Genomic DNA, 26,682 nt, shown 5'->3' with positions numbered 1-26,682 from the left:
GATTCACCTCGGCTCTCTTCTAAATTTTATTATTCTTGTGAGCACTGGACATCAATTGTCTAAAGATCATCCTAATCTCAATCTCGGTAGTTCACCTCTTCCTCATTGTTGATTCGTCATTCTACAAGTGTCATTGATCTGTCAAAGTTCTTCGTTTGTCATTAATTTGTAGTTAGTTCGATCTCACCTCAGCTGTATTACTTATATATTGATAGATATACTTATCACAGCTTTATATATTTTTAAAAGTCTATCTCTGCTTCAGTAAAAAGGTGGAATACACCACCCCAACGGCTTCATACGGTCGGTCTCAAGCTGCAAAGGTTGGAACCGCCATTACCCCCCCCCATCCCAGGCCCCACGGCTAAACAATGCGGGGCCAGCCACGACATGGTGGTGAAGGGCGGTCTCACGATCATATGTGAAGAGGTAAATCGAGAAGTTGTCATTGGCCATGACGGAAATCGAGGACATTTCAGTTTCGTCCCGTTATCCATATTCCCGTCATAATATGTCATAACAAACTCATTCACTATATCTCACACGTACACTTTAATGCCAAATCTAACTCCTATTAAAACAAACTATGTCCATTGTTAGTTTACTAATGTGGTGAATTTAAAAGAGTATAATTTGGAGCAAAGAAGAACACGCGTGAAAGAAATTTTCTTCGTAGGCAAAGAAAACTTGTTGGTTATTAGACAACAGAGTTCTTCGGTATCGTGATTTACTTAATTACTTTGGTCTTGTTGAAGTGAAATTGAAATTATTTCAAAATTCAAGAGAAATTTTTTTGTTTGCAAATAAACTCCTAGAGAGAGGTTGAAGTGAAAATTTCTTGGATCAAAGGAAAGAAGATTAAACAAGGAGAAAAATCCTTAATAAATTTATCAACTAGATGTGAGAAATAGAAATGCTTAATTTGTACAAAATCTTAAGCAGCCGGAGAATGATTTAGTAGAGGCGACATCTCTGTTCAAGGAAACGGAAAACCCCTCTTGAAAAAGCCCTAATTTAATTCGCTCGCTGAGATCTCGACGATGCTCTCCAAATGCGGCCGCCACGCCCCGACCCTCCCGCCCCGCCGCCGCCGGCGATCCCTGCTCAACTGCTCCGGGGCGCTCCTCTCTCCTCCGTCCTTCTCCCCGCCCCAGCCGTTCGCTCTCTTGCTCTTCGCCGGCGCGTCGGCGCGAGGCGGCGGCGCGGACTTGTGGGAGGCGACGGGGACGAGGAAGTAGATCCGGCCGCGGTGCAGGCAGGCGTGGGGCGGGAGCAGCGCGGCGGGCGGGTGGTGGCGGACGGCGTGGTTCGGGTGCGCGAGCATGACGTCGGCGGCGGTGACCGGGGCGGCGATCTCGTCGACGCGGCCGCTGGGGTGGACGACGCGGACGACGTCGAGGGTGCCGCATGGCAGGAAACAAGATAAGAAACACCTGATTCCTTTCTTCATTTCCCCCCTTTTTTCTAAAATTCTATTTAATTTATCTTCACGCCTTTTTTTTTTAAAATGCTGTGGAGTGGAATGAACCGGAGTGGAAGAGAAGGGAGAAGAAGCCTTTGTTTACTTATTGACTTGATATGGTGGCAAATAAGAGAGGAAGAGGCCAATTTAAAGGGGTGGGTGGTAAGAGCTATAGAGTGGCAATGTTTCAAAATGTTATATGAAAAGAGATTATTTTGAAAACATAGTAGGAGTGTATGCTTATTTACATGATAAAATTAATTTTCTAAAAAGATAAAAAACTTTTTTTTTTGGTTTGGTGTGGAATGGAATGGGGGTCAGCTTTTAGTGTAAGAGTTGATGCTATTATCATGTCCTTTTCTCATCTTTTGGCATGAGAGAGACAAAGGAGGTGAGGGAAAGGGAGATAAAGTTGGTTGATGTGGGTGGAAGTCTATGTTTGTTTGATTGGCTCTCAGTGCACACATGATTCGATAGTAAGGCTGACTCACTTCCCCACGCATTTTATTGTGCAGAGTGGGGCCTCAATATGGCACCAATGATTGAGAGAGATAACTAATTAGCCTTAACCATGTGAATTGACCTTCTTAGTTTTGTTAACAAGGTCACCTAATTGCTCATTCAGTCATTTGCATGGTAATCCAATCCTTATGGATTAGATATCAAAATGTTTGAGATAGCTTTTTTGTGTGGGTGATAGTGTACCAGAGGAGGATGAATGAATGTGATGATGATGCACAGTACAGTTTTCTTTATAAAATGTCCTATCCTATGAAGAATATATGCAAAGGGATATTTGGTCATATATGCACTCATCATGGTTCTTCTCATGCCATTGTTGTCAAAATTGATTAATAAATCACTTGTCCTAAACTAATTTACCTAATGAATCACTGTGTGTGAGACTAGTGAATGTAGAGCATTTCATCTTTTAACTCATTTTCATATATATATATATATATATTAACATACTATCATTTTTCTTATATATATCATCGTAATTCATGATTTATACATATAACTGAATAAAGATAGATTTAGGGTTTAGGCATAGAGATACAAGGGATGAGACTGATGAAGAGATGTCTGGATTGATTTCTTCTAATAATCATGTAGAAGATGAAACTGATGTGGATTGACTATGTTCATTTTCTCTCCTATATATTATATATATATACAATTTTATACGACAAATATTGTTAGGAAAAAAGTCATAATATTGACAAGGAGATTGAGTGGATTGTCTATATTCATTGCCTTTTATTATATTGTATAATTTTATATAAGAAAATATTGCTAGGAGAAAAGTAGTTAAGTTTCTAAATCAATCAAATTAACTACATCAATAATGCAACCAAAATGGTCAACTAATTTTGATTTTTGTAATTCTTTTTCATTTCTTTACTCTGAATTATTTGGAATAACTAATTTATTAGATGGGCTTGATTTCGTTCTATGATTGGTTTTGTATTTATATATATATATAAAGAAACCTATAAAGAATTTCACCCAAAAATGCATATGGCATGCAGTTTGAAACTTTAACTAGGACTGACAGTGGATATGATAAGATTTTGGCATCTGCATCAGCACTTTATAGAAAGTGAAGCTTGAAAGAAAAAATAAAATAAAATTTAAATGTTTAATTGCTATATCTGTTCCTGTTGCATCCGTCACTCATCATTTACCATAAGAACAGAAGAAAACAAGTTAGCCACTATGCTTTAAAGAAAAATCCTTGGCCTCATCTAGTCAATTACCTTCAATTTTAAATGACTTATGAACTTTATGCCACTCAAATTCTAGGATGCACTTATCCACTTGTACTCTCAACTCTCCATCAATTTATTACAAAACTTTATTAATTAGGCTAACAATAAGACTTGAAGTATTATATTTCATAAGTTTTGTTAACTAACAATATATTAGTTCTAAGTATATAATGGATATTAAACTGATATGGTAATTTTAAAGGGAATATTTATATAATATTCGAGTTTAAGGTTTTTTTCTAAGGGATGGTCTTGCCTAACTGCCTCCTTAAATTATTATTCATTTAATGTTATATAATTTAAATTTATAATTTTTATAAAATAAATATTAACCCTCTAATGCTGATCCCCTAAAAAAAATAGTATATTAGTTTGTCCTCATACTAACGAAGTTTACAATGAAAATAAGTGATAAGTCATGATCTTGTTTGCTAAGCATAAAAAAAATCCCTCATAAAACTTTTAAAATGATATTATTAGCTCAATCAAATATTATTATCAAGTGAGGATTTATTTAATTATGTAATGAAAAAATAAACATATATATACAGAATATATGCCTTTTTTATTGCAGTAGGCATATTAATTATTCCCTCCTCCATTTTAGATATTCTATCTTTTAGGTTCATTCTAATCTTTCTACCAAAATTTTGATTAAACATCACTACTAACCTTGATAAAACGTCACCAGTATTGCTAGAATGACTAAAGTCATATCGTGTCGTAAGTTCATCTTTGATGGGATTAATAACTGAAACTTTTTAAGAAAAATGTAAGTGTGAATTAATGGCTAGAGTACAACTGAAAAGGTGCAGGATTTTAGAATTTTACAAGCATTCATTATCACTGACAAAATAGTTCAAGCGAAAGAGAGGTTGCTGAAGACCTTGATTGTTGCTAAACTAAAACATCAGTTTGGAGGTGGGATTCAAATAGATGATTTTCAGTTAAATCAGTTTATAGGTCTTATTCTGGAGCAGCCACTACCTCCTCTGAGGTTCCAGTCCTTTGCTCTTCTCTTGCTCCTAAAATGTAAAAAAATTCAAGTAGTCAGTTGCTCTTGAAAGATGGAATCAGCCACAGAGCAAGATCGTGCAGAAATTTAGGATTCAGATTTATGGTGTAAATTGTGTTGTTAGCTCCTACAGTTATGAGCCTGCTGATCATCCTTTCAAATACTGTAATTTTTACGAAACTCTACTGGTTTTGTCTCAGAGATATCTTGCATTTAGAGAAGACACAGTACCATCTTTAATGGGGAGATTTGGCAGAGTCCTCCAGTCCAACACAAAAAGGACGGTCCTGATGTCTCAAGAACATTGGCTACGTGTAATATAATGAAACATAAGTTATGTGTGCATTAACTCCTCGGTGATGAATGCCTATTTTGATTCCCTAGGTATAGGGGTCTCAATTTAGATGGGTCGAGGTGGGTTCAGGTCGGGTTGAAATAAAATATTATTAAAAAAATCTTGAACCTAAATTCAACTTGAAATTTTAAATCCGAACCCGTATAACCCGACCAATCCAAAAAATCCGAATGACCCAGAATTTTTTTGTTATTTTTTCTGATAATTCTGTATTTTCAATATTTTGTCGTTATCATATTAATATTACATAAAATATCTTAATTTTCAAAATAAAATTTGATTTAACTCCTAAAAAATTCCCTAACCCTTAAATTTGGGTCCACCCGAATATGACCCGACATAAATTTATTTCAATCCAAAACCTTCAATCGGAACTTGAAAATCCTGAATCCTAACTTGATTTTTTTCGGATTAGGTCAGATCAGGTTGGCGGGTTGGGTCCATTTTTGACACCCCTACCTAGGTAGGTTGAGAGAATATGCAGGCAGGTCTTAACTTCAAAGGGCAGCCATCTAGGAAGAGTTCATTTCTCGGTTAGTGGAAAACAGATGCAACAAGTTCAATGACCATACGAGCTGTAAATGGCATGCCAGAACCATATCCATGGAAATAAAGAATAGGAGCCCTGAAAGTGAAGCTGTAGAGTATTTGATAACGGTAGATATGAATGCCATGTTTATAACTTGGAACCTAAAAAACATGCAGAGTAAGTATTAGGGTGGATTTACTTGAATGGAAAGATCCGAGGGACGAATCCGAGGGACAATGAGAAAGGGAAGGAAAGTAGTACATGCAAAAACCTCTACAAACCATCTAGTGTGCAATTAGTTACCCAAACTCATTAAGGAAGTGATGCAGGAGGATTGTTTAGATTTTTTTTTAATTTTTTAGTAATTTTCAGAATTTTTGATAATTAGAGTATTTTTGGTAATTTTTATTTTTTGTATTTTAGGATTTTGAATCCGTTTAAGATTTTTAGGATTTTGAATCTGTTAAGATTTTTTTTTCTTTCTGTTAGGATTTTTTTTCTTTTGCATCTTAGAGTTTTGGGTCTATTTAAGCAATTGTTTAGTTGATAATTGGAAGAAGTTGTTGATGAATAATATTTTTCGGCAGTGTCGTTTATTTCCCTATTTCCTGGTCGAATCAATAGATTTTAGAAGATTATTTTCGGCGTTCACAGTCGATTAACGGAATCAATATTGTCCGCAGGATAAATATCTCGTTCGACATTAGTTGGTATTAGAACCCTCTAGATCTCATGGATAGTTATCGTGGTTGTGATTATGGCAGGTAGGTCCCGGTTGAGAAAGCCTCGTACTATGATCGTAACACCCAAGATGAGATTCTTGATCTACAGAGAAAAATCATAAAATTAACTAAGCGTCTAGCGGTGCGAGATCTTGAAGATTGTAAGTTCCTTTATTCTAATTCTGATTTCACTTTTCAAAACCCTTATCATAATCGCAGAAGCCTTGGTCGAGAGAAGCGGTACGGAGATATCAGGTTTTCAGTTGATTTTCTCGATTTTCTAGTATGTTTCAAGATGAAGGATTTATTGATTGGCATAACGAAGTGGAGAAAATTTTTTATTACGAGGAAGTACCTGATCATGTGAAAGTCAAATCGGTTGTAATTAAATTCAAAGGTCGAGCATCAGTGTGGTGGGAGAAATTACGACACTCACAAGACAAACAAGGCAAAATCAAGTGGAGAAAATTTTTTATTATGAGGAAGTACCTGATCATGTGAAAGTCAAATCGGTTGTAATTAAATTCAAAGGTCGAGCATCAGTGTGGTGGGAGAAATTACGACACTCACAAGACAAACAAGGCAAAATCAAGATCATTGATTGGGAGAAGATGGTCACTTTTGTCCTTTGGGGTACACTCAAACTGTATTTCAACGACGTCATGTGTTGAGGCAAGATGCAAATTTGGTCGATGATTATACGGAAGAGTTTTACCAGTTGATTGACGAAGACGTGGAAGACGTGGAAGGTGAGATTGAGGCAACTAATGATTCAGTTGATGACGATGATGAGGTGGATGAAGTTGGTATAGATCTTCAAATTGATGAAGAACAAGTGATCAAGGGTTTCGACTGAGCTGCAGTAACCATGAAGAGGGAGAAGTTGCCCTGGTTACTATCCCGCCTGAATATGCATATGCCCCCACTGAATCAAACCAAGAACTTGCTGTAGTTCATCCTAACAGCACTATCTATTTTGAAGTGGAAATGATGTCTTTTGTCAAGAATATGGAATCATGGGGCCTCACCAACAATCAAGAGAAAATTGATGCGCCGCGAAGAAGAAAGAGGAAAGAAATGCACTACTCAAATCTGGGAAATATGCTCGAGCTTCAAAGAGATATGAAAAGGCATCGAAGTTCATAGATCACTACAGCAATTTCTCAAAGGAGGAACAGAAACAATCTAAAGCTCTCAAGGCCGCATGCAACCTGAATAATATTCTTGCTGCAGATGATTTAGAAGTTGTAGACAAAAACCAAGCATTTGAAGATCCTACATATATTCAAATTGAGGAAGCCATTCCAACGTGTCATAGAGAATGCTAATGTTATCATGGCAACCTATGAAGATGCTTTTCTTGATGACTTCCATGTGTATCCAGAGAAGGGTATTGTGGCATTCTCTGCAGGACTGCATGGTTGGGCTTTTACTCCTACCAAGTTTACCAAGATGTATGCTTCTAAATTTGGAGTCGAGTCTAAGATAATGGAGAGGCTGTGGCGTGAGAATTTTTTCTATCCAGCTACCCAGAAGTGGACCAGTAAGAATACAGGATATGCTACCTGTAAGCATGGCTTCGTCCAGTTCTGCTATGAACCAATTAAGCAGATTTGGAATGCTTCTCCACCTTTGCTTTTTGAGCAGAAGCCTCTTCTTGATCCAATCAGAGAAGGAGAAAAGAGACTCCATTACCTTGAAACTTTAAAACCGTATCAGCTGCTTGAGCAAATGGTTTGCACAGCCTTCAGAGCATCAGCTGACATTCTGAAACTCTAAATTTGAAGATGAGTTTTTTGCCAAGTTAATGCAACCCAAGGCGATTGATGTAGGAGGATTCGTTAGATCTTTTTTATTATTTTTAGTAAATTATTATTTTTTAGTAATTTTTATGATTTTTGATAATTAGGGTATTTTTGATAATTTTTATTTTTGTATTGTAAGATTTTGAGTCCTTTAGAATCTATTAATTTTTTTTCTTTCTGTTAGGATTTTTTTTCTTTTGCATCTTAGAGTTTTAGATCTATTTAAGCAATTGTTTAGTTGATATTGGAAGAAGTTGTTGATGAATAATATTTTTCGATAATACCGTTTATTTCTCTATCTCTTGGTATTCTTTCAAATCAATAGATTTTAGAAGATTTTTTCGACGTTCATAGTCGATCAATGGAATTAATGCTATCCACAAGATAATCACTATCCCGCCCGGCATCAGAAAAATAAGTATTAAATTGTAGGAGAAGGATGCTTTTTGTAGAAAATAAAACAGAAGAGAAAGAAATGCAGAAGTATTTGAGGTACTACAACATAGTTCTGTTATTTCAATTGATGTATTATTTATAATTTGAGAATTACAAACTTCTTAATGTAGAACTGTTACCTTGAAAATTATATAATATAATTCATACGCATATAAATTATAATTTTGACTGCTTTAATTCCATTTGTTGATGTAAATGCTCTTGAGAATGACTGATCTCCTTGACCTCTATATAAGTGGATAAGTGGGTCATTATTTCCAACATTAACGGTTATGGGTGCCTCTACCATGTCAACAACTAATTTGGGCTCCAAAGTCAATAGTGGAGAAGCTATCATGTCATAATTATAGTCAAGCAACCATAATCCCGTAGTTATAGTTGGGCATCTCCATGTCATTCCATGCCTTTTGCTCATCAGTGTTCTATGGTTCTCCATCTTCATCCTTTAGAAATGTACATGATGAGCTAGTGATTGTACACTCCATTCCCTGGCTTGTGAGCTGACTGGTGCATCTTCTCCTTTCTCCAAAACTGCTCCCTGCACAGAAGCCATAGCTGAGTAAGATAGAGTTTGGTAGTAAGTTTTGGAACAACTTCCATTTCCAGGTTCCATTCTCATTGACTGCTTCCTGTGGTTTTAGCTTGTCCGACGCTTCTGGAATGGTGCTGGTTGCTGTTCCTCTCAGGCTGTGTCCCCAGGCATGCGGTATGGGATCACTGCCTACCAGAGGGGAAAGATGTTTGGCATCGAACACTAAAAGGTGGATCATGGAGGGAAGAACTCTGCCGTCTGCAACCAAGGGAAAGGATCCAAGGTATAGATTTTTAAATGAGATAAAATTTGAATTCCTATTTAGAAACCACTGCTTTTGTATGAAGTAGGATAGCAAATTATTCCATATATAGTCTTTTGTCTGATAGTAATGTCAAGAAATATAATACTCAACTTTGATAGGGTTGATCCTCAAGTGAAACATATCCATTTATCACCACGATGTATGAGAGTTGGTTTAGAAAGGGTAACCCTCATGTCCACTAATTGTCGCCAAATCCAAACAACTTCACCTGAGGTATCGGCTAAGGCGCAATATTTAGCTTTTGTGCTAGATCAAGGTATGTATATTGCAACCCTTAGTGTATGGTCTATTTGTATCAAAGAAGACACAATACAGTTTCATAGGGAGTGAAGCATTGTGAAGTCATGAAATGACATACAATATGTATGACCTAATAAATGTGTAAACGATGATTAATTGGGAGATGATTGAGACCTACTACAAGTTTCAAGTTTGTTTTTGCAATTTTTTTCTTCAAAAATCTTGGCTAAACATGAGAGATCAAAAGCATTTTTGGATTGAGAGAGATGTCCATTAAACTGTATGTAATTTCTATACCTAAAAAGTAACAAAGTGGACTATAACCATCCAACATTCGATTCGGTCATATCTCCACGAAGAAAGTACTTCATATCTAGCCACTAAAGATGCCACTTTTGACATGTAGCAATTGCTAGAAGAGCATAAATAGATGTCATGCAAGCGAACTTGCGCAAAAGTTTCTTCATAATCTATGATCGAAATTCGATATAACTAGTCGAAAGATCAAGGCAAGAATACTAGAAACATATCTATCATCGATAAAGATAGTTTACTACCAAGTTCCTCTCATAGAGGAAAGTGATGAAGGTCTCCAAATATCAAAATGAAAAAGGTTTCCACAGGTTGCTTTCTATTAGTGAAGGGACAATGCCTTGTTTCACTTTAGCTAAGTAAAGAGTTTCCATAAATTATGATCTAATTTTCAGAATAATCGTGATTAAAGAGCACATACTAGAACTTATTTAATAAGTTAACCATGACACACTAAATTCATAAATAATTGTGGAAAATAAAAAAAAAATTGAATATGTTTAGTTGACTAGAACAATGTTTTTGTTTCCTTCGAAGTAAGCGAGGCCTTACAATGTTTAAGGACAAAAACAGAGGGTGGTAATATCAGAAAGCCGTCCACTGAGAAATTGTTAACAGCGGAAAAAGTTCGCTGAAACCTGGCTCCGTGACGGATCCTCTACACTGATAGTTTTATTATTATTGTTCCAATTGCCCATCTCACGGCCCATCAGCTGGTCCATGCCGCTGTACTATTAAAGCAAAGCCTGTCCGAGTAAATTGCATCGATTAGGGTTGCATAGGATCTTCAACTCCGCTAATTTCCCTCCCCGCGGCTGCCCAATTCCGTAGTACCCGTTAAATCCTGTGAGTTGTCGTCTCCTCCTCGGCTTCGCCGATCGCGGGAGCCCTTGTTCGATCGCCGCCGATCGTCGCCAGCGGCATTGGGTTCCATGGAACAGTCGTCGTCGTCGTCGTACCCTTCTGTCTTCATCGACCCTGAGTGAACCCTCCTTCCTTGCCGCCCCCTTTTGATCGCCACTTTTTCCTGTTTGCTCACGATTTGTCGATTTCGTTACAGGCTTGGCCGCCTCGCAGGCAGCTCATCGAACCGGGACGCGGATGTCGTTGAGCTCTCGCAGTCTGCGGCCTGGACCGCCGGCCAATCGAAGCGGAAGCGGAATCCGGTGCGGGGTTTTCCTACTCGATCTTCTTATTTTGGGGCCGAAATTTAAATCTTGTTAAATTTCGCTTAGGTTTGAACTGTCGCTAGAGCGAGTTTTCACGGGTTGTGGAAAAATCCGATCTTGATGTACTGCTAGTCGATTTGATGCCTTTCTTTGTAGATATTTATACCTGCTTATTACGGTGTAGCGTTTGGTTCTGCTTCGCTAAACTAAAACCCTAGTGGTCTTAGGATGAAGTTCGGTAATCGTGGTTTCGGATGAAAATTTCTTACTTTGCCGATCGTGCCCTTTTTCATGTATGTAATTCCTAGTGTTTTTCCTGGTTGAATTGATCTTGTAACTATAATCATGGCTTAGATTCATGTTTCGATGAAGCAGGCTTCTGATGTTATTGTGCGCTTTGGAGGTATGCCAGTGGTATTCAAAGATATGTAGTATTTCACGAGTGAAAACAACCATATTGCTCAGCTTTTAGGTCCATTCCCGACTGTTCTTAAAGTTCTCAAATTATTTTATTCATCTCGGGAATGGAGCTTAGTTTCTGAGATAGTTTTATCATGACTTTTTTATATTATTTAGACGCTAGGGAACTATACCTTTGCATGAGATTATGCCTTATTTAGCTCTGATAATGAGCTTCACGCTGTTGCTATGAAACTGTGTAGTTTTTAGAGTCTGATACACTCACTTGCTTGGCTATAAGAGGCCTGATTTTATATTTGTGCCATAGATGTATTTGTTGCTTTCTATTTCCAGGGAGAAAATTCTGTTGGTGCGCATTGTATAATACCTTGACATCCTTGATCATTATGACTTTTTGGTTGTGTTTCGTTGTATGAATGTCTGATTTTCTTGCCATTTAGGTCCCTTTTCTTCTGGCTTTATTGCTTAGGAGGGGCCTCTAAGTTTGACCAACAGTCACACAAGAAACATTTGAGGCATGCATATTTCATGGCAAGATTTTGTTGTACCTGTTTTCCAGGATAGGGAATGTAATGTATTATTCAGACAATTAATAGCAGCATAAAGTTGATTTCTATTTAAGTTCTTGTCACTGATCTCTCTCTCTCTCTCGTTTTTTTTTTATATTCTTATTATTTATCATTCTTACTTCTCTTTGTCAGCGGAATATTGTCAAACTCATATTCATTCATTTGATGTGCTATACAAACTACATTCCAAATTTGATGTGCTATCCTTTCTGCATTTAAGGTTATTCCTCATGAGGTAATTGAGCTTGATGGAGAGGATGACACTGATGGTGTTATGATAATTGGTGAAAGCACTTCGGACTACAAGAACAAACAACCTATTGGATATGATAACAGCTGGCAAAAGCAAGTAAAGGTACTTATGCTCAATAAATGGATTTTCTTTTTGTACCATCTCCTAATGGGAATATGAAAGCATTTCTTATTTTTTTAATCTGAATCTAGGATCCACTATCTGCTTACCCTCTCATTTCAAGTGCAAATAATGGTTCCAGCCAAAGCTTTGAGGCGGATCTTAATTATCTTGATGATGATGAATATGATTATGAAGAAGATGATTGTGATGATTATGATTATGATTATGGTGCTGACACGAGCGAGAAGGATTTCAATTTGGTTTTGGCTGCTAAGTTTGATGATATAGACCTGCCAACCGGTGTTGAAGCACCTGTACCTTGGTTGAAGAATCCTGCAGCTGAAGATCCAAAAAAGAACAAGAAGATCATTGTTGAAGATGAGATTGATGTGAACTATAAATCATTTAAGCAATTTGATACTGTTAGAGAACACTCAGATCACTATTTCAGCAGACCAGAGCTTCTCAAAACTGTTCCGACTGTTAAGAAAATTAATGTAAGTAGCATCACTCTTAGGGATGATAATTTCCATTGATATGGTTACCTGCATCTGTCCACCATGGACAGGGTTATATGACCCAATGCATAATTTAGATGAGATACGGAAGTATAACCTGGAAGTAGGGCAAGGATGTGGCAATAAATGATGTCCCACTATGCATTGTTTTGATCTAGTTGAATCAGGTGGATTTATATATTTAATTATTTGAGGGACCACATCTAACCGAGCATGGTCAGGGTTGTAGGCCCACCCCATAATGTAGGTGTGATACAATGTGGATTTATGTATCTGCATGCTTGTGTTTCCCTGTCTTTGCCTCAGTCCTAACTTGCACAGAAAAGCAGGTAAGGATGGGGAGCAAGATTTTCCTCTGTAACCATTTCACTCTGCTCTGTTGTGCCCCACATGTGGCATGGACTGGGAATGAGATTCAATGCCTGGTCTACCCCATTTCTATCCTGATCCCTATATATTCTCACTTTCTCACTTGTGATGAGATTCAATTTATGGTTGCATATTCCTAATCTCTTTTTATTAACAGCCTTCAAAAGATTGGGCAAAAAGGATTCAACATGAGTGGAAGGTTCTAGAGAAAGATTTACCTGGTAAGATCATCCCATGTACTAATCATACTGAGTTGCTAATTCTAGTTTAGTTATTTAATTTAGATATGTTGAATTCCCACTTTATACTCTTTTGGTTATTACATTTGTTTTACACTATAAATTCTCTGATAGTATCAAATGCTTTTATAAGTCTACTGTGTACGAAGTTTTTTTTTTCTTTTCAAAATGCTTTTATCTAGTTATTTAGGCTTCATCAACAGTTTATAATCAAATAGGGTGGAAACACTAGAATTTTAGATGAAAATAAAGTTTCTTTAATTTACTGGTCTAGGGAAAAAAGATACCCAAATAAGTTGGAGTATCTAATTGTCCATGCAATTGTTTGGGCTTCTATGAACCCAAATGTCTGTTAAATTTCATATGTAAATACAGTTAGTAGATCAACTTCTGCACTTGGCAGAATTCTGCATATCTATAGGATTCAGATATCCAAAATATCTTTTCTATTAGGTGACACTTGACAGATTGTGATGTGCTTTATCTTGTGAAAACAAAGTACTAAATTGTGGTTGTTAAATACTTGATTTATGATGATACACATTAAAATCTTTTGGACAAGTCCACTAGAGGCAGTTAGGTATTGTTTCTCAGACAGACTGCTGGGAAATCCAAGTTACTCTGATGTTTCAAGTTCAATATTGTATCCTGGTTCTCTGTATCAATATTATCAAATGTCTCTGAGAGAATTCTTGCCTTTAGATGTTTACTTGTAAGCTGATCTTATTTGATTTCCAGAGATTAACCTAGAATATTTGGTAATCAGGTTCATCATGTCGTTTCTTTTTGTCATGTTTATTGGATCGTACATTGTCTTTCTTATTTCTTTCCTTTTCATTTCCTGAGCAGAAACAATATATGTTCGAGTATATGAAGATAGGATGGACATTCTGAGAGCTGTTATTATAGGACCAGCAGGAACTCCATATCATGATGGTCTATTCTTCTTTGATGTATACTTTCCTCCACAATATCCACAAGTACCTCCTGTATGAAACATTTCTCACTCTATTTCTACAAAACAATGTTTCTCTCACAAGGTTACCCAAATTAACTAGAATTCTCCTTATTTAGATTCTTCATTATCATTCTGGTGGACTCAGACTCAACCCAAACTTATATAAGTGTGGGAAGGTTTGTCTTAGCCTTCTGAATACCTGGTCTGGCACAGGATGCGAAAGGTGGAATCCATCAAATTCAACAATGCTGCAGGTCTTGGTTTCTATTCAGGCTCTAGTTCTAAATGCAAAGCCATACTTTAATGAGCCAGGATATGCACCAACTGCTAATACAGAGTATGGGGAGCAGAAGTCCCTCAGTTATAATGAAGATACCTTTCTCTTATCCTGCACGACAATGCTATACTCACTACGGAGGCCGCCAATGGTATGTTTCATGCTGTTTTCGTAGCTGTTACTTGATTACTTTTATTTTCCTTAAAATTATCAATATTGGTGCCAAACCTGGATGAAAAATGCAGAAGGTTGTTGATATTTCTAGATGCCAGTGCCGAAATTTATCCAAACTTATAAGCCCATCCCAAATAGTTGCAGCAAACATGGTTTAATGATGATGTTCATATTGACTGTCAAGCTATTTGGTAACCTTGGGTGACGTTTGGAAGATTTTGTGGATCATGCGTCGTTTGTTTCTTTCTTTTTGATCCTGAATATGACTAGAATAATCATTGCGATTGGTTTTTCATGGTGATTTTGAAAGCTTAACATATATTTTGTATATTGGTGGGGATGGCTCATGTTGTTCTTTCACACTTGACCAACAACATTTTGTTTACAGCATTTTGGTGACTTTGTGGCTGGACATTTCCGTAACCGGGGGCGTGCCATCCTAGTCTCATGCAAAGCTTACGTGGATGGTGCTCAAGTTGGATGTGTTGTCGGTGAAGGCGTGCAGGATGTCGATGAGGGCGATAAGAGTTGCTCTGCCACATTCAAGGCGTCTTTAAAGAAACTATTTGAGGACCTTCTTATGGAATTCACTGTTAAAGGAGCTGATTGTGATGAATTCCTGGCCCAGAAGGTCAAAGATGGAATGGGCAAAAGAGCAGACACTACACTAAGGTTATGAACTCAGCTTCGGGTAACATTGAGCTCCTAAATAATTTTGCCATAAGGCGTCATCTAGTTTAAATCTCGGCCTGTAGATAAATTAGACAGTATCATCAACTCTATGCATTTATGGTCTAACTTGTCTGACATGTAAATAATTTATGTAAATACTGCTGGATGCTAGTTTTATCATCTGCTTGGCTCTCATTTTGTGAAAAAACACAGCAACTGCATCATCTCAGGTTTATGGTTTTAGTTTGCAAAGCAATCAATCATTCTAATGAAATCTTGAGAAGTTTATTTGCATCGCATTTCTTTGGTTCATCAATGTTTAATTTTTCTTTCGCATTATTCAGACTTAATTTATGCAAGTGACTTGTGCAAAAGTTTCTTCGTAATCTATAATTCAAGAGTGCAATGGAGATGTTTGAAAGGAGAACAATGATTGAGAACTAGAGTTAAGAGACAACTTATTAAGGAAATGGAAGCATCAATGGTTTCACCTCAAATGGGAAGAAGAGGTGAGGAGAGTGTGAACAATCAATCTCAACGATCCATGATTGAAATACGATATAACTAGTCAAAAGATCTTTCATTCGCTCGACAGTTCTTCTGTGATAACATTTGGGTACAAGTTTAGTTCACTATGAAAATTAATTCATGGTTGCAATCATTATTTTATTATTGTGTCATGGGAAACAAACGTTTAATGTTACCTTGAAGTATTACTGAAGAAGATGAATATATTTTAAAGAAAATTATATTGGACACAAACTTTGGCATCTCTCTTTCCAATTGATAGTCGAGCGACTCCTACAACTTTCTTGATCAAACTTTAGCCACTCAGACCCCTCAGCACTCGACCACTCGGCATTCAGCTAGTGACATCCCACTCGGAAGCTTAGGTCGCTCGGACGACTAGGCAACACCTCAGTCAGTCGGCTTGCTAAGCAGTCGACTACTCAGCGCTAAGGCAGAGGCAAATCACTCGCCACTCGCTTCTTCCACTCGAACTCAGCTTATCTCCCACTCGGACTCGGCTTCTCGACTCGACACTCTGCCTCATCACTCGGGCGTTAGCTCACTCGACCAAGCCCCACTTGGGCATCAGCTCACTTGGGTTATCAACATATGTTTAGTCGACTAGAACAAATTTTTTTCCCCTTCGAAGTAAACAAGGCCATATAATGTTTAAGAACTAAACTAGACGATGGAAATAGCAGAAGCATTCCACTGAGATTATTAACACGGCGAAGAGATCACCGAAACCCGGAAAACCAGCGAAAAGGCTTTCCTCGTGACGGATCCTCTACACTGATAATTTTATGGCTATCGTTCCAATTCACCATCGCACGCTCCATCAGCTGGCACATGCCGCTCTACAATCCAAGCAAAGCCTATCCGACAAAATTGCATCGATGACGGTGCTTGGATAGGATCCTCTTCAACTCCGCCGATTTGCCTCCCCGCGGCTCCTCGATTCCGCAGCCTTGTTTCTCTCGGCCCGTTAAACCCTGTGAATCGGCGTCGCTTCGATCTCCTCCTCCGCTTCAAATATCGCGGGAGGATCGCTCCTGATCGTCGCCGTCGGCATTGGACTCCATGGCACAGCCGCTGCCGTCGCACCCTCCTGCCTTCATCGACCCCGAGTGAGCCCTCCTTCCTCGTTGATCGCCTCTTTTTCCTGTTTGCTCACGATTTGTCGATTTCGTTGTAGGCTTGGCCTCCTCGCAGGCAGCTCATCGAGCCGGGAGCTGGATATCGTTGAGATCTCGCAGTCAGCCTGGATCGCTGGACAATCGAAGCGGGAGCGGAATCCGGTGCGGGATTTTCTACTCGCTCTTCTTCTTTTGGAGCGGAAGTTTAATGTGTTGATCTTGTTTAATTTCGCTTAGGTTTGAACTGTTGCTTCAGCGAGTCTTCACGGGTTGTGGAAAAATCCGATCTTGATGTTCTGATAGACGGGTTTAATGCCTTTCTTTGTAGATATTTATATCTTCTTATCACGGTGTAGTGTTTGGTTCTGCTTCGCTAAATTAAAACCCTAGTGGTCGTGGTTTCGGATGAAAATTTCTTACTTTGCCGATCCTGCCCTTTTTCATGTGTGCGATTCCTAGTTATTTTCGTGGTTGAATTGATCTTGTAACTATGAGTATGACTTAGATTCATGTTTCGATGAAGCAGGCTTCTGCTGGTATTGTGCCCTTTGGAGGTATGCCAGTGGTATTGAAAGATATGTGGTATTTCACGAGTGAAAACATTCATATTGCTCAGCTTTTAGGTCCATTCCCGACTGTTCTTAAAGTTGTCAAATTATTTTATTCATCTCGGGAATGGAACTTAATTTCTGAGATAGTTTTATCATTGACTTTTTTACATTATTTAGACGGTAGGGAACTATACCTTCGCATGTGATTATGCCTTATTTAGCTCTGATAATGAGCTTCATTCTGTCGCTATGAAACTGTGTAGTTTTTGGAGTCTGATACAATCACTTGCTTGACTAGAGGAGGCCTGATATTATAGTTGTGCGATAGATGTATTTATCGCTTTCTATTTCCAGGGAGAAAATTCTGTTGGTGTGCATTGTATAATACCTTGACATCCTTGATCAATATGACTTTTTGGTTGTGGTTCCTTGTATGAATGTCTGATTTTTTTGCCATCTAGCTCCCTTTTCTTCTGCCTTTATTGCTTAGGAGGGGCCTTTCAGTTTGACCAACAGTCACACAAGAAACATTCGAGGCATGCATATTGCATGGCAAGATTTTGTTGTACCAGTTTTTCAGGATAGGGAATGTAATGTATTATTCAGACAATTAATAGCGCCATAAAGTTGATTTCTATTTAAGTTCTTGTCACTGATATCTCTCTCTCTCTCTCTTTTTGATATTCTTATTATATATCATTCTTACTTTTCTTTGTCAGTGGAATATTATCAAACTCATATTCACTCATTTGATGTGCTATACAAACTACATTCCAAATTTGATGTGCTATCCTTTCTGCATTTAAGGTTATTCTTCATGAGGTAATTGAACTTGATGGAGAGGATGACACTGATGGTGTTATGATAATTGGTGAAAGCACTTCTGACTACAAGAACAAACAACCTGTTGGATATGATAAAAGCTGGCAAAAGCAAGTAAAGGTACTAATGCTCAATAAATGTATTTTCTTTTTGTATCATGTCCTAGTGGGAATATGTAAGCATTTCTTATTTTTTAAATCTGAATCTAGGATCCACTATCTGCTAACCCTGTCATTCCAAGTGCAAATATTGGTTCCAGCCAAAGCTTAAAGGGGCATCTTATTTATCTTGATGATGATGAATATGATTATGGAGAAGTTGATTGTGATGATTATGATTATTATTATGATTATGGTGCTGACACGAGCGGGAAGGATTCCAATTTGGTTTCGGCTGCTAAGTTTCATGATATAGACCTCCCAACTGGTGTTGAAGCACCTGAACCTTGGTTTAAGAAACCTGCAGCTGAAGAGCCAAAAAAGAACAAGAAGATCATTGTTGAAGATGAGATTGATGTGAACTATAAATCATTTAAGCAATTTGATACTGTTAGAGAACACTCAGATCACTATTTCAGCAGACCAGAGCTTCTCAAAACTGTTCCGACTGTTAAGAAAATTAATGTAAGTACCATCACTCTTAGGGATGATAATTTCCATTGATATGGTTGCCTGCATCTACCCACAATGATCAGGGTTATATGACCCAATACGGAAGTATAACCTGGAAATAGGGTGCGGATATGGCAACGAATGATGTCCCACTATGCATTGTTTTGCTCTAGTTAGTTGAATCAAGGGAATTTACATATTTTATCATTTGACAGACCACATTCAATCCATCATGGTCAGGGTTGTAGGCCCACCTCATAATGTAGGTGTGATATAATGTGGATTTATGTTTCTGCATGCGTGTGTTTCCCCATATTTGCCTCAGTCCTAACTTGCACAAAAATGCAGTTAAGGATGGAGAGCAAGATTTTACTCCATAACCATAGCACCCTATTCTGTTGTGCCCCACATGTGACATGGACTGGGAATGAGATTCAATGCCTGCCCTACCCCATTTCTATCCTGATCCCTATATATTCTCACTTTCTCACTTGTGATGAGATTCAATTCCTCGTTGTATAAATTGTGAATACATTTCCTAACCTCTTTTTATTAACAGCCTTCAAAAGATTGGGCAAAAAGGATTCTGCATGAGTGGAAGGTTCTAGAGAAAGATTTACCTGGTAAGATCATCCCATGTTCTGATCATACTGAGTTGCTAATTCTATTTTATGTATTTAATTTAGATATGTTGAATTCCAACTTTATACTCTTTTGTTTATTACAATTTGTTTTACACTATAAATTCTCTGATTGTATCAGATGCTTTTATAAGTCTACTGTGTATGAAGTCTTTTTTTTTCTTTTCAAAATGCTTGTATTTAGGTATTTAGGCTTCATTAACAGTTTATAACCAAATAGGTTGGAAACACTAGAATTTTAGATGAAAATAAAGTTTCCTTAATTTTCTGGTCTAGCGAAACAAAGATACCCAAATAAGTTGAAGTATCTATTGGTCCATGCAATTGTATTGGCTTCTATGAACCCAAATGAATGTTAAATTTCATATGTAAATACAGTTAGTAGATCAACATCTGCACTTGGCGGAATTCTGCATATCTAGAGGATTTTCAGATATCCAAAATATTATTTTTCTATTAGGTGATAGATCGTGATGTGCTATCTTGTGAAAACAAAGTACAAAATTGTGGTTGTTAAATACTTGCATTATTTATGATGATATACATCAAAATCTTTTGGACGAGTCCACTAGGGGCAGTTAGGTACTGTTTCTCAGGCAGATTGCACAGATATCCATCTTACTCTGATTTTTCAATTTCAATATCGTATCCTGGTTCTATCAATATTACCAAATGCCTCTGTGAGATAATTCATGGCTTTAGATGTTGACTTGTAAGCTGGTCTTATTTGATTTCCAGAGAATTAAACTAGAATATTTGGTAATCAGGTTAATCATGTCGTTTCGTTTTGCCATGCTTCTTGGATATGACATTGTCTTTCTTATTTCTTTCTTTTTGATATCCTGAGCAGATACAATATATGTTCGAGTATATGAAGATAGGATGGACATTATGAGGGCTGTTATTATAGGGGCAGCAGGAACTCCATATCACGATGGCCTATTCTTCTTTGATGTATACTTTCCTCCACAATATCCGCAAGTACCTCCTGTATGAAACATTTCTCACTCTATTTCTATGAAACAATGTTTCTCTCACAAGGTTACCCAAATTAACTAGAATTCTCCTTATTTAGATTCTTCATTATCACTCTGGTGGACTCAGACTCAACCCAAACTTGTATGATTGTGGGAAGGTTTGTCTTAGCCTTCTGAATACCTGGTCTGGCACAGGATGCGAAAGGTGGAATCCTTCAAATTCAACAATGCTGCAGGTCTTGGTTTCTATTCAGGCTCTAGTTCTAAATGCAAAGCCATACTTTAATGAGCCAGGATATGCACCAACAGCTAATACAGAGTATGGGGAGCAGAAGTCCCTCACTTATAATGAAGATACCTTTCTCTTATCCTGCACGACAATGCTATACTCACTACGGAAGCTGCCAATGGTATGTTTCATGCTGTTTTCATAGCTGTTACTTGATTACTTTTATTTTCATTAAAATTATCAATATTGGTGCCAAATCTGGATGAAAAAGGCGGTAGGTTGTTGCTATTTCTAGGTGCCAATGCCAAAATTTACCTAAACTTATCAGCCCATCCCAAATATAGTTGAAGCAAACGTGGCTTAATGATGATGATCATATTGACCATCAAGCTATCTGGTAACCTTGGGTGACGTTTGGAAGATTTTGTGGATCATGCATCATTCTTTTCTTGCTGTTTGATCCTGAATGTGACTAGAATAATCATTGTGATTGTTTATTCATGGTGATTTTGAAAGATCAACATTTATTTGTATATTGGTGGGGATGCTCATGTTGTTCTTTCACACTTGACCAACAACATTTTGTTTACAGCATTTTGGTGACTTTGTGGTTGGGCATTTCCGTATCCGGGGGCGTACCATTCTAGCCGCATGTAAAGCTTACATGGATGGTGCTCAAGTTGGATGTGTTGTTGGTGAAGGCGTGCAGGATGTGGATGATGTGGGCTATAAGAGTTGCTCAGCCACATTCAAGGCGTCTTTAAAGAGAATATTTGAGGACCTTCTTATGGAATTCACTGTCAAAGGCGCTGATTGTGATGAATTCCTGGCCCAGAAGGTCGAAGATGGAATGGGCAAAAGAGCAGACACTACACTAAGGTTATGAACTCAGCTTCAGGTTACATTGAGCTGCTAAATAATTTTGCCATAATGCATCATCTAGTTTAAATCTTGGCCTGTAGATAAATTAGACAGTATCAACTCTATGCATGGATGTTCTAACTTGTCCGACATGTAAATAATTTATGTAAATACTGCTGGTTGCTAGTTTTATCATCGTTCAAACAGGTTGGTAAATATTTTGGGCTTGGCTCTCATTTTGTGAAAGAACACAGCAACTGCATCATCTCAGGTTTATGGTTTTAGTTTGCAAAGCAATCAATCATTCTAATGAAATCTTGAGAAGTTTATTTGCATTGCATTTCTTTGGTTCATCAATGTTTAATTTTTCTTTCCTCCATGTTTATTTTCATTCTTTAGGACCAAGAACGAAAACTTAGTTGTTTATTTATTGATTAATGCTGATAATATCTGCTTTTCTTCCACACCAAGGAAACATAGTGAATTGTTGATTAAAACTACGGTATTATTAAAAAAAATCTCCTCTAATATTTTTATTTTGCTGTAAAAATATCTCTTTTTAAGATTGAAATATTTGTCTAATTTTAAATTATTTGTTGATAGAGAAGAGATTTTAATATTAAAATTGGAAATGTTATAAGGTATTTGACATTAATAAGATTTTTAAAAACATTTTTAAGTTTTAGGAAGACTTTCTCAAATTACCCTCCACTAAAAGCAAAACCATTTTTAATAGAAAGTAATAAAAATCCCAATTATGTAATCAAATAATTTTAACTAAAATTTTTAGTGCAATTAGATATAATATATTTTTTTTACTTTACACATTCTAAACATGTAGTATTAATTTTTTCCAATTTTTATTTTTTTAACTTAAACATTAAATTCTAAATCTTAAATCCTAAAAAAAATTTAAAAAAAATAACATTAAACGCTTACAAGGTAAAATTCATGGACAAAATAAAATTCATTTGCCGTCTGATCAATTTGTGAGATATTTATATTTTAAAAAGTTTCCCCTTTAAAAGATCAATTAAATTCCAAAAGTTTTATTTTTTTAAAGAGAGAAACACATTCGATGATAAATATTTACTTAGTTTTTGAATCAAAGAACAAAAGCTCATCTTCTTCTAAAGTTTTTTTTTATGAATCAATTTAATGTTTGATTCATGGCAGCCACACACAGACAATTCCATAATTTTCCTTCAATTCGAAGCTCAAGCAACAAACTCAAACTCAACCTGATGACTCATTTGCCTGTTCTAGATCAACATGCAAATATAATGATTCAACAGATAACAAGTTATCGTGAGTGATCAAATAAAGGCCACAACAAACAGTAATAGATTGTATAATTCCCCCTAAAAGACAAGTCTACAATAAGCAAACAAAAACAAACCCTCAAATTTCAAGCATCCATTCTCCAATCCAACTCTCAAATTTCATAGCTAAGCAAAAGGCAAACCTGCCCCCAACAGCTTTCTACAAGTCGAAACTACATGTGCATTACATTACGATTCAGTTTGCTCCCTCAGTCGACGGATGGTGCTCCTCACAGTCACAGCGCTGGCCGTGCTGTAAACATAACGAGGATTTCAAAGTTATAAGAGGGCAAAAGAGGATGAATCGACAAGCTTAACATGGAAACTCTCACTAATACTTACTTCAAAGTATAAGCACCACCAGCCTTGACCTTCCCACAGTCTTTGCAACCCCAAATTCCAACCGCTTTTCTTTTCACAGCAAACTGTGAGTAGGGTCAAGCATAGTAAGAGAGAAAATAATGAAATGCCAGATATTATGCAATACAATGAAATGAGCAAATATAGAGCCTCCAGCCATATTATGCAAAAAGTTAAGTGATTGTTTTTCAAACTCTGTACTTCACCCTCGAATCATCGATACTGTTAGTTGTGGTTGGGGCATGTATCTGCCACATCCACATCAGAAAAGTAGGGTAACCATTGAAGGGTATTTGACTATTTTAAAATTGTGGATGGCATTTTGAGAAGTAGGGTAAACTCCAAAGGGAGAAATGAAGTTTTCCATTAATTATCCAGCACAAAAACATGAGGTACCCAATATATATATTACACAAATCAAATGGGCAATAATAAGCTATCTTGGAAGTGTGTCAAACTATCTCACAATAACAGAAGAGATCCACCTAATGTCCAATAACTTACCTTGTGTTTCCTAAGATTGAAAGAATCTAGAAAGGAAAGAATTATTATCGAAAATAGAAATGATCGAGCAATTCACATGTAATGTTGCAGGGAAAGAAATATGTAAGACTTTCTTTCCCATTGTTTTTTTTTTTTGGAAAGAAAGAATGGGAAAAGTTATTTTAGTAATTTTTTAGAAGAAAATAAATAATAAATTAAATATTTATTTTAAATAAAATGATTAGCAGTAGTTTGTTATGGGGACTTTCCACATGATTTGGACGGAAGACTAATAATGGAAAGTCGCCAAAATTTTCTCTGCCTCTGTTTCTAATGAAATAAATGAAACACTCTTTCACTACCCGTCTTTCTCTATCACCTCTTTCTTCCCTGGTCTTTTCTCTACAGGGAAACAGAAATCGAACTACATGATAAGAGGATGGACAATACATCGAGACATCAAACTGTGCATTGATAAATTGAAGAATAATGCATTTAAGAAGCTCTTAATAAGCATATAAATAAGAGTCAGCATACAAATAATTAGGTGTAAACAATAGTAGATCATAACCTATGCAATCATTTCCAATTTTATTTGTGTGTGTCGACTACATGTTTACCAAGATATTGTACCTTTCCACAGAACTCACAGAAATACTTTGCATGCTGTGAAACTTCCATTTTCTTGATTTGTTTACGCAAACTAGCACCATATCTGGTACCTGAAAAAGAGTAATGAGAATTAGGATGATGTGCATGGATGACCAATCGCTTTAGCAGAGGAAAAAAAACCAAGATGATATTCAAAGTGTAATGTACCATATTTGCCAACAATTCCAGCCTTCTTTGTTCGCTTAGTCTACATTCAATTTGAAAACAGAAGTTACCAAATGACTACAAGGAGAAAGAACTAAACCAACTCTCAACATATAGCACTTTCAAACAATGGAGAAATTCAAACTAGAAATGTTGAAGCATTCACAATTAGAAATATTAAATAACCGCACAGATGAATTTGGATCAGCTTATTTACTCGTTCTGACCTTTCAGTGAGCAAAGAGTTTACTGGGTCTAGGTCCCGTACAATACCTAATTGTTGATATGACAAGAAGTTTATTGGAATTTGTAAGTAAGAAAGAAAAATCTTATTACAAAGAAATTCATAAAAATGACTTTCTTTTCCAAAATTGATTTTTTTTTTTTGCAGGGGGGCATGTAAAATTAAACAAAATAGTAGATGTGTTGAAAATAAAAAATAGGTAATCTATTCCTTTTTTTGAAAATAAGATTATTTTGAAGGTTGTGTAATGCTTAGTCTTAAACTCTTTGTTTACACAGTAGTGATATTCTTTGTTTCTCTCTTCATCTTAGGATTCTTATCTGATGATTCAGGACGTAATCCTGGACATAAGGGTTGATGATAGTTAACTAAAAATGTGGTAAAACACTACTCATTTTATTGCATTTGATCTAATATCACATTATTCAGATTTAATTTATGTTAGAGATCATCTAGCAATTGGAGATATCTGTCTTCCACCTTACCAACAATTTCAGTGTTTTACTGAATCTTCATTCACCAGAGCTTTGTGAAATTTGGGTCAAGTTTTCATACACAATAAAAAGTTTTCCTCTCACTGTGTACATTTCTACACACCAGCTTTCTCTACTCCATATTGAAACAACCAATATAATTTGAACTGCTACTGTCACGAGCATTTTAACACACCACCACTGCCGAGGCAGATCAAAAGATCCGCGGCAAAGAAAACTTTTAAAATACTATCAAACAATACCACCAAAATTACATTTTCAATCAATCACCTCCATCCTACTCCAAAAATCAAATTTTACCCAACGCAGTTCTCTCACGGTAATAAATCAAAAGTCTTAATCCCCCCCCCCCCCCCCCCCCCCCCCAAAGAAAAAAAAACAAACTTCTAACGAGTTTACCAATCTTACACACACAAACTAATGTCACAAGCACATCACAGACAGGCAAAATAACCAACAAACGATAGGCATCTAGATACATGAAGAATACGAAAGGATCGAGGCACCAAGAAATATAAGAAGGTACCATTTTATGCAGAGGCGAGAGGGTTGATCTTCAGTACGCTCAAAAACCCTAACGAACAAGACGACTCCTACCGCCGCTGCGCTTTATACATGAAAAAAACGCAAACCCTATTCATAATTGCCATGCCAATGGGCCGTTAATGGGCTTAATTACATCGATAGAGAGAAGAGACTGGAAGGAAAATTAATAATAATAATAATAATAATAATAATAATAATAAATTCATTTTTTTTCAATTTGCATCTTTAAATCAAGATTTATAAAATATATTAAAATATTAAATAATTTCTTCAGTACTTAGCTTTTCATACTCCATGTTTATCGAAACTCTTGGACAATTAATTTCAAACTTGATTTTCTAAAACTTATTCTACAATCCACACTCGATTTTCAAATTTTATATTCCAACATGAGGCCAAAATTGCGGATATAGTTTGTGACGTGGAGGTAAGGGTCCACATGATGAGCTTTTGATTCGGTTAACAAATAGTCCATTGATTCGTCCACGTAGGGTTGTGTGGCATGATTCAAGATTTAGTCAACATATACTTTGTGTGGTGAGTCAACTTTCGTCTCTTGACCAGCCAAGTCAGTTCCTAACTTCTCGGTCTCCTAAATTCTCGATTTGTTGATCTCCTAAGTTCTTGACTTGTCGATTTTTCGAGTTCTTGACCTCTTAAGTTCCCAAATAGTCCGATCTCTTTATAGGCAAAGGGACATGGTAATTATTAACATGAAGAGACAAGGATTACCAATATGATACAAGTTATCAATATGAAGGGATATGATAGTTACAATGAAACTCTTAGGGAGGCGAGTCTCTTGGATTTCTCTTCGGGTGTCTTTGAACTTCT

At 36.7% G+C, this 26,682-nt stretch overlaps 4 protein-coding genes across 4 annotated transcripts; 2 read left to right on the top strand and 2 right to left on the bottom strand.

Moving 5' to 3' along the window:
* Positions 1–1,009: 1,009 nt before the first annotated feature.
* LOC141830640 (uncharacterized) lies at positions 1,010–1,450 on the bottom strand. Its single transcript, XM_074718047.1, has one exon. The coding sequence runs from the start codon at positions 1,448–1,450 to the stop codon at positions 1,010–1,012; it is 441 nt and encodes a 146-aa protein (XP_074574148.1).
* An 8,931-nt stretch (positions 1,451–10,381) lies between these two features.
* LOC141831200 (putative ubiquitin-conjugating enzyme E2 38) lies at positions 10,382–15,440 on the top strand. The gene is made up of 8 exons (XM_074718613.1): positions 10,382–10,507; positions 10,586–10,691; positions 11,904–12,038; positions 12,128–12,535; positions 13,083–13,146; positions 14,014–14,153; positions 14,239–14,550; positions 14,962–15,440. The coding sequence occupies exons 1-8, from the start codon at positions 10,458–10,460 to the stop codon at positions 15,250–15,252; spliced, it is 1,506 nt and encodes a 501-aa protein (XP_074574714.1). The 5' UTR covers positions 10,382–10,457; the 3' UTR covers positions 15,253–15,440.
* Positions 15,441–16,597: 1,157 nt separating this feature from the next.
* On the top strand, positions 16,598–21,808 carry LOC141830735 (putative ubiquitin-conjugating enzyme E2 38). The gene is made up of 8 exons (XM_074718158.1): positions 16,598–16,882; positions 16,951–17,053; positions 18,250–18,384; positions 18,474–18,887; positions 19,435–19,498; positions 20,367–20,506; positions 20,592–20,903; positions 21,315–21,808. Exons 1-8 carry the CDS (start codon positions 16,836–16,838, stop codon positions 21,606–21,608), a joined length of 1,509 nt encoding a protein of 502 aa, XP_074574259.1. The 5' UTR covers positions 16,598–16,835; the 3' UTR covers positions 21,609–21,808.
* A 1,110-nt stretch (positions 21,809–22,918) lies between these two features.
* Positions 22,919–25,922, bottom strand: LOC141830940 (large ribosomal subunit protein eL43z). Its single transcript, XM_074718390.1, has 5 exons — positions 25,829–25,922; positions 24,568–24,607; positions 24,382–24,470; positions 23,248–23,330; positions 22,919–23,158 (listed from the first exon to the last, which is right to left on the bottom strand). Exons 1-5 carry the CDS (start codon positions 25,829–25,831, stop codon positions 23,095–23,097), a joined length of 279 nt encoding a protein of 92 aa, XP_074574491.1. The 5' UTR covers positions 25,832–25,922; the 3' UTR covers positions 22,919–23,094.
* Positions 25,923–26,682: the final 760 nt, after the last annotated feature.

Source organism: Curcuma longa, chromosome 6, assembly GCF_044706935.1.
Source record: "Curcuma longa cultivar G26 ecotype Majalengka, Jawa Barat chromosome 6, ITB_CL_G26_1.1, whole genome shotgun sequence".
Lineage (NCBI taxonomy): Eukaryota > Viridiplantae > Streptophyta > Magnoliopsida > Zingiberales > Zingiberaceae > Curcuma > Curcuma longa.
The sequence above is the reverse complement of the archived record's forward strand: the minus strand, read 5'-3'. Positions and strand labels throughout refer to the sequence as shown.

Excerpts from the sequence above, each read along its gene's own strand:
- LOC141831200 (XM_074718613.1), top strand. The coding sequence starts at position 10,458 with ATGGAACAGTCGTCGTCGTCGTCGTACCCTTCTGTCTTCATCGACCCT. Across the intron at positions 10,508-10,585 it reads TCTGTCTTCATCGACCCTGA|GCTTGGCCGCCTCGCAGGCA; the intron begins GTGAACCCTCCT and ends ATTTCGTTACAG. Across the intron at positions 14,551-14,961 it reads CACTACGGAGGCCGCCAATG|CATTTTGGTGACTTTGTGGC; the intron begins GTATGTTTCATG and ends TTTTGTTTACAG.
- LOC141830940 (XM_074718390.1), bottom strand. Across the intron at positions 24,471-24,567 it reads TGGAATTGTTGGCAAATATG|GTACCAGATATGGTGCTAGT; the intron begins GTACATTACACT and ends ACTCTTTTTCAG. Across the intron at positions 23,331-24,381 it reads TCTGTGAGTTCTGTGGAAAG|TTTGCTGTGAAAAGAAAAGC; the intron begins GTACAATATCTT and ends CCCTACTCACAG.
- LOC141830735 (XM_074718158.1), top strand. The coding sequence starts at position 16,836 with ATGGCACAGCCGCTGCCGTCGCACCCTCCTGCCTTCATCGACCCCGA. Across the intron at positions 18,385-18,473 it reads GCTGGCAAAAGCAAGTAAAG|GATCCACTATCTGCTAACCC; the intron begins GTACTAATGCTC and ends ATCTGAATCTAG. Across the intron at positions 18,888-19,434 it reads CGACTGTTAAGAAAATTAAT|CCTTCAAAAGATTGGGCAAA; the intron begins GTAAGTACCATC and ends TTTTATTAACAG.
- LOC141830640 (XM_074718047.1), bottom strand. The coding sequence starts at position 1,450 with ATGAAGAAAGGAATCAGGTGTTTCTTATCTTGTTTCCTGCCATGCGGC.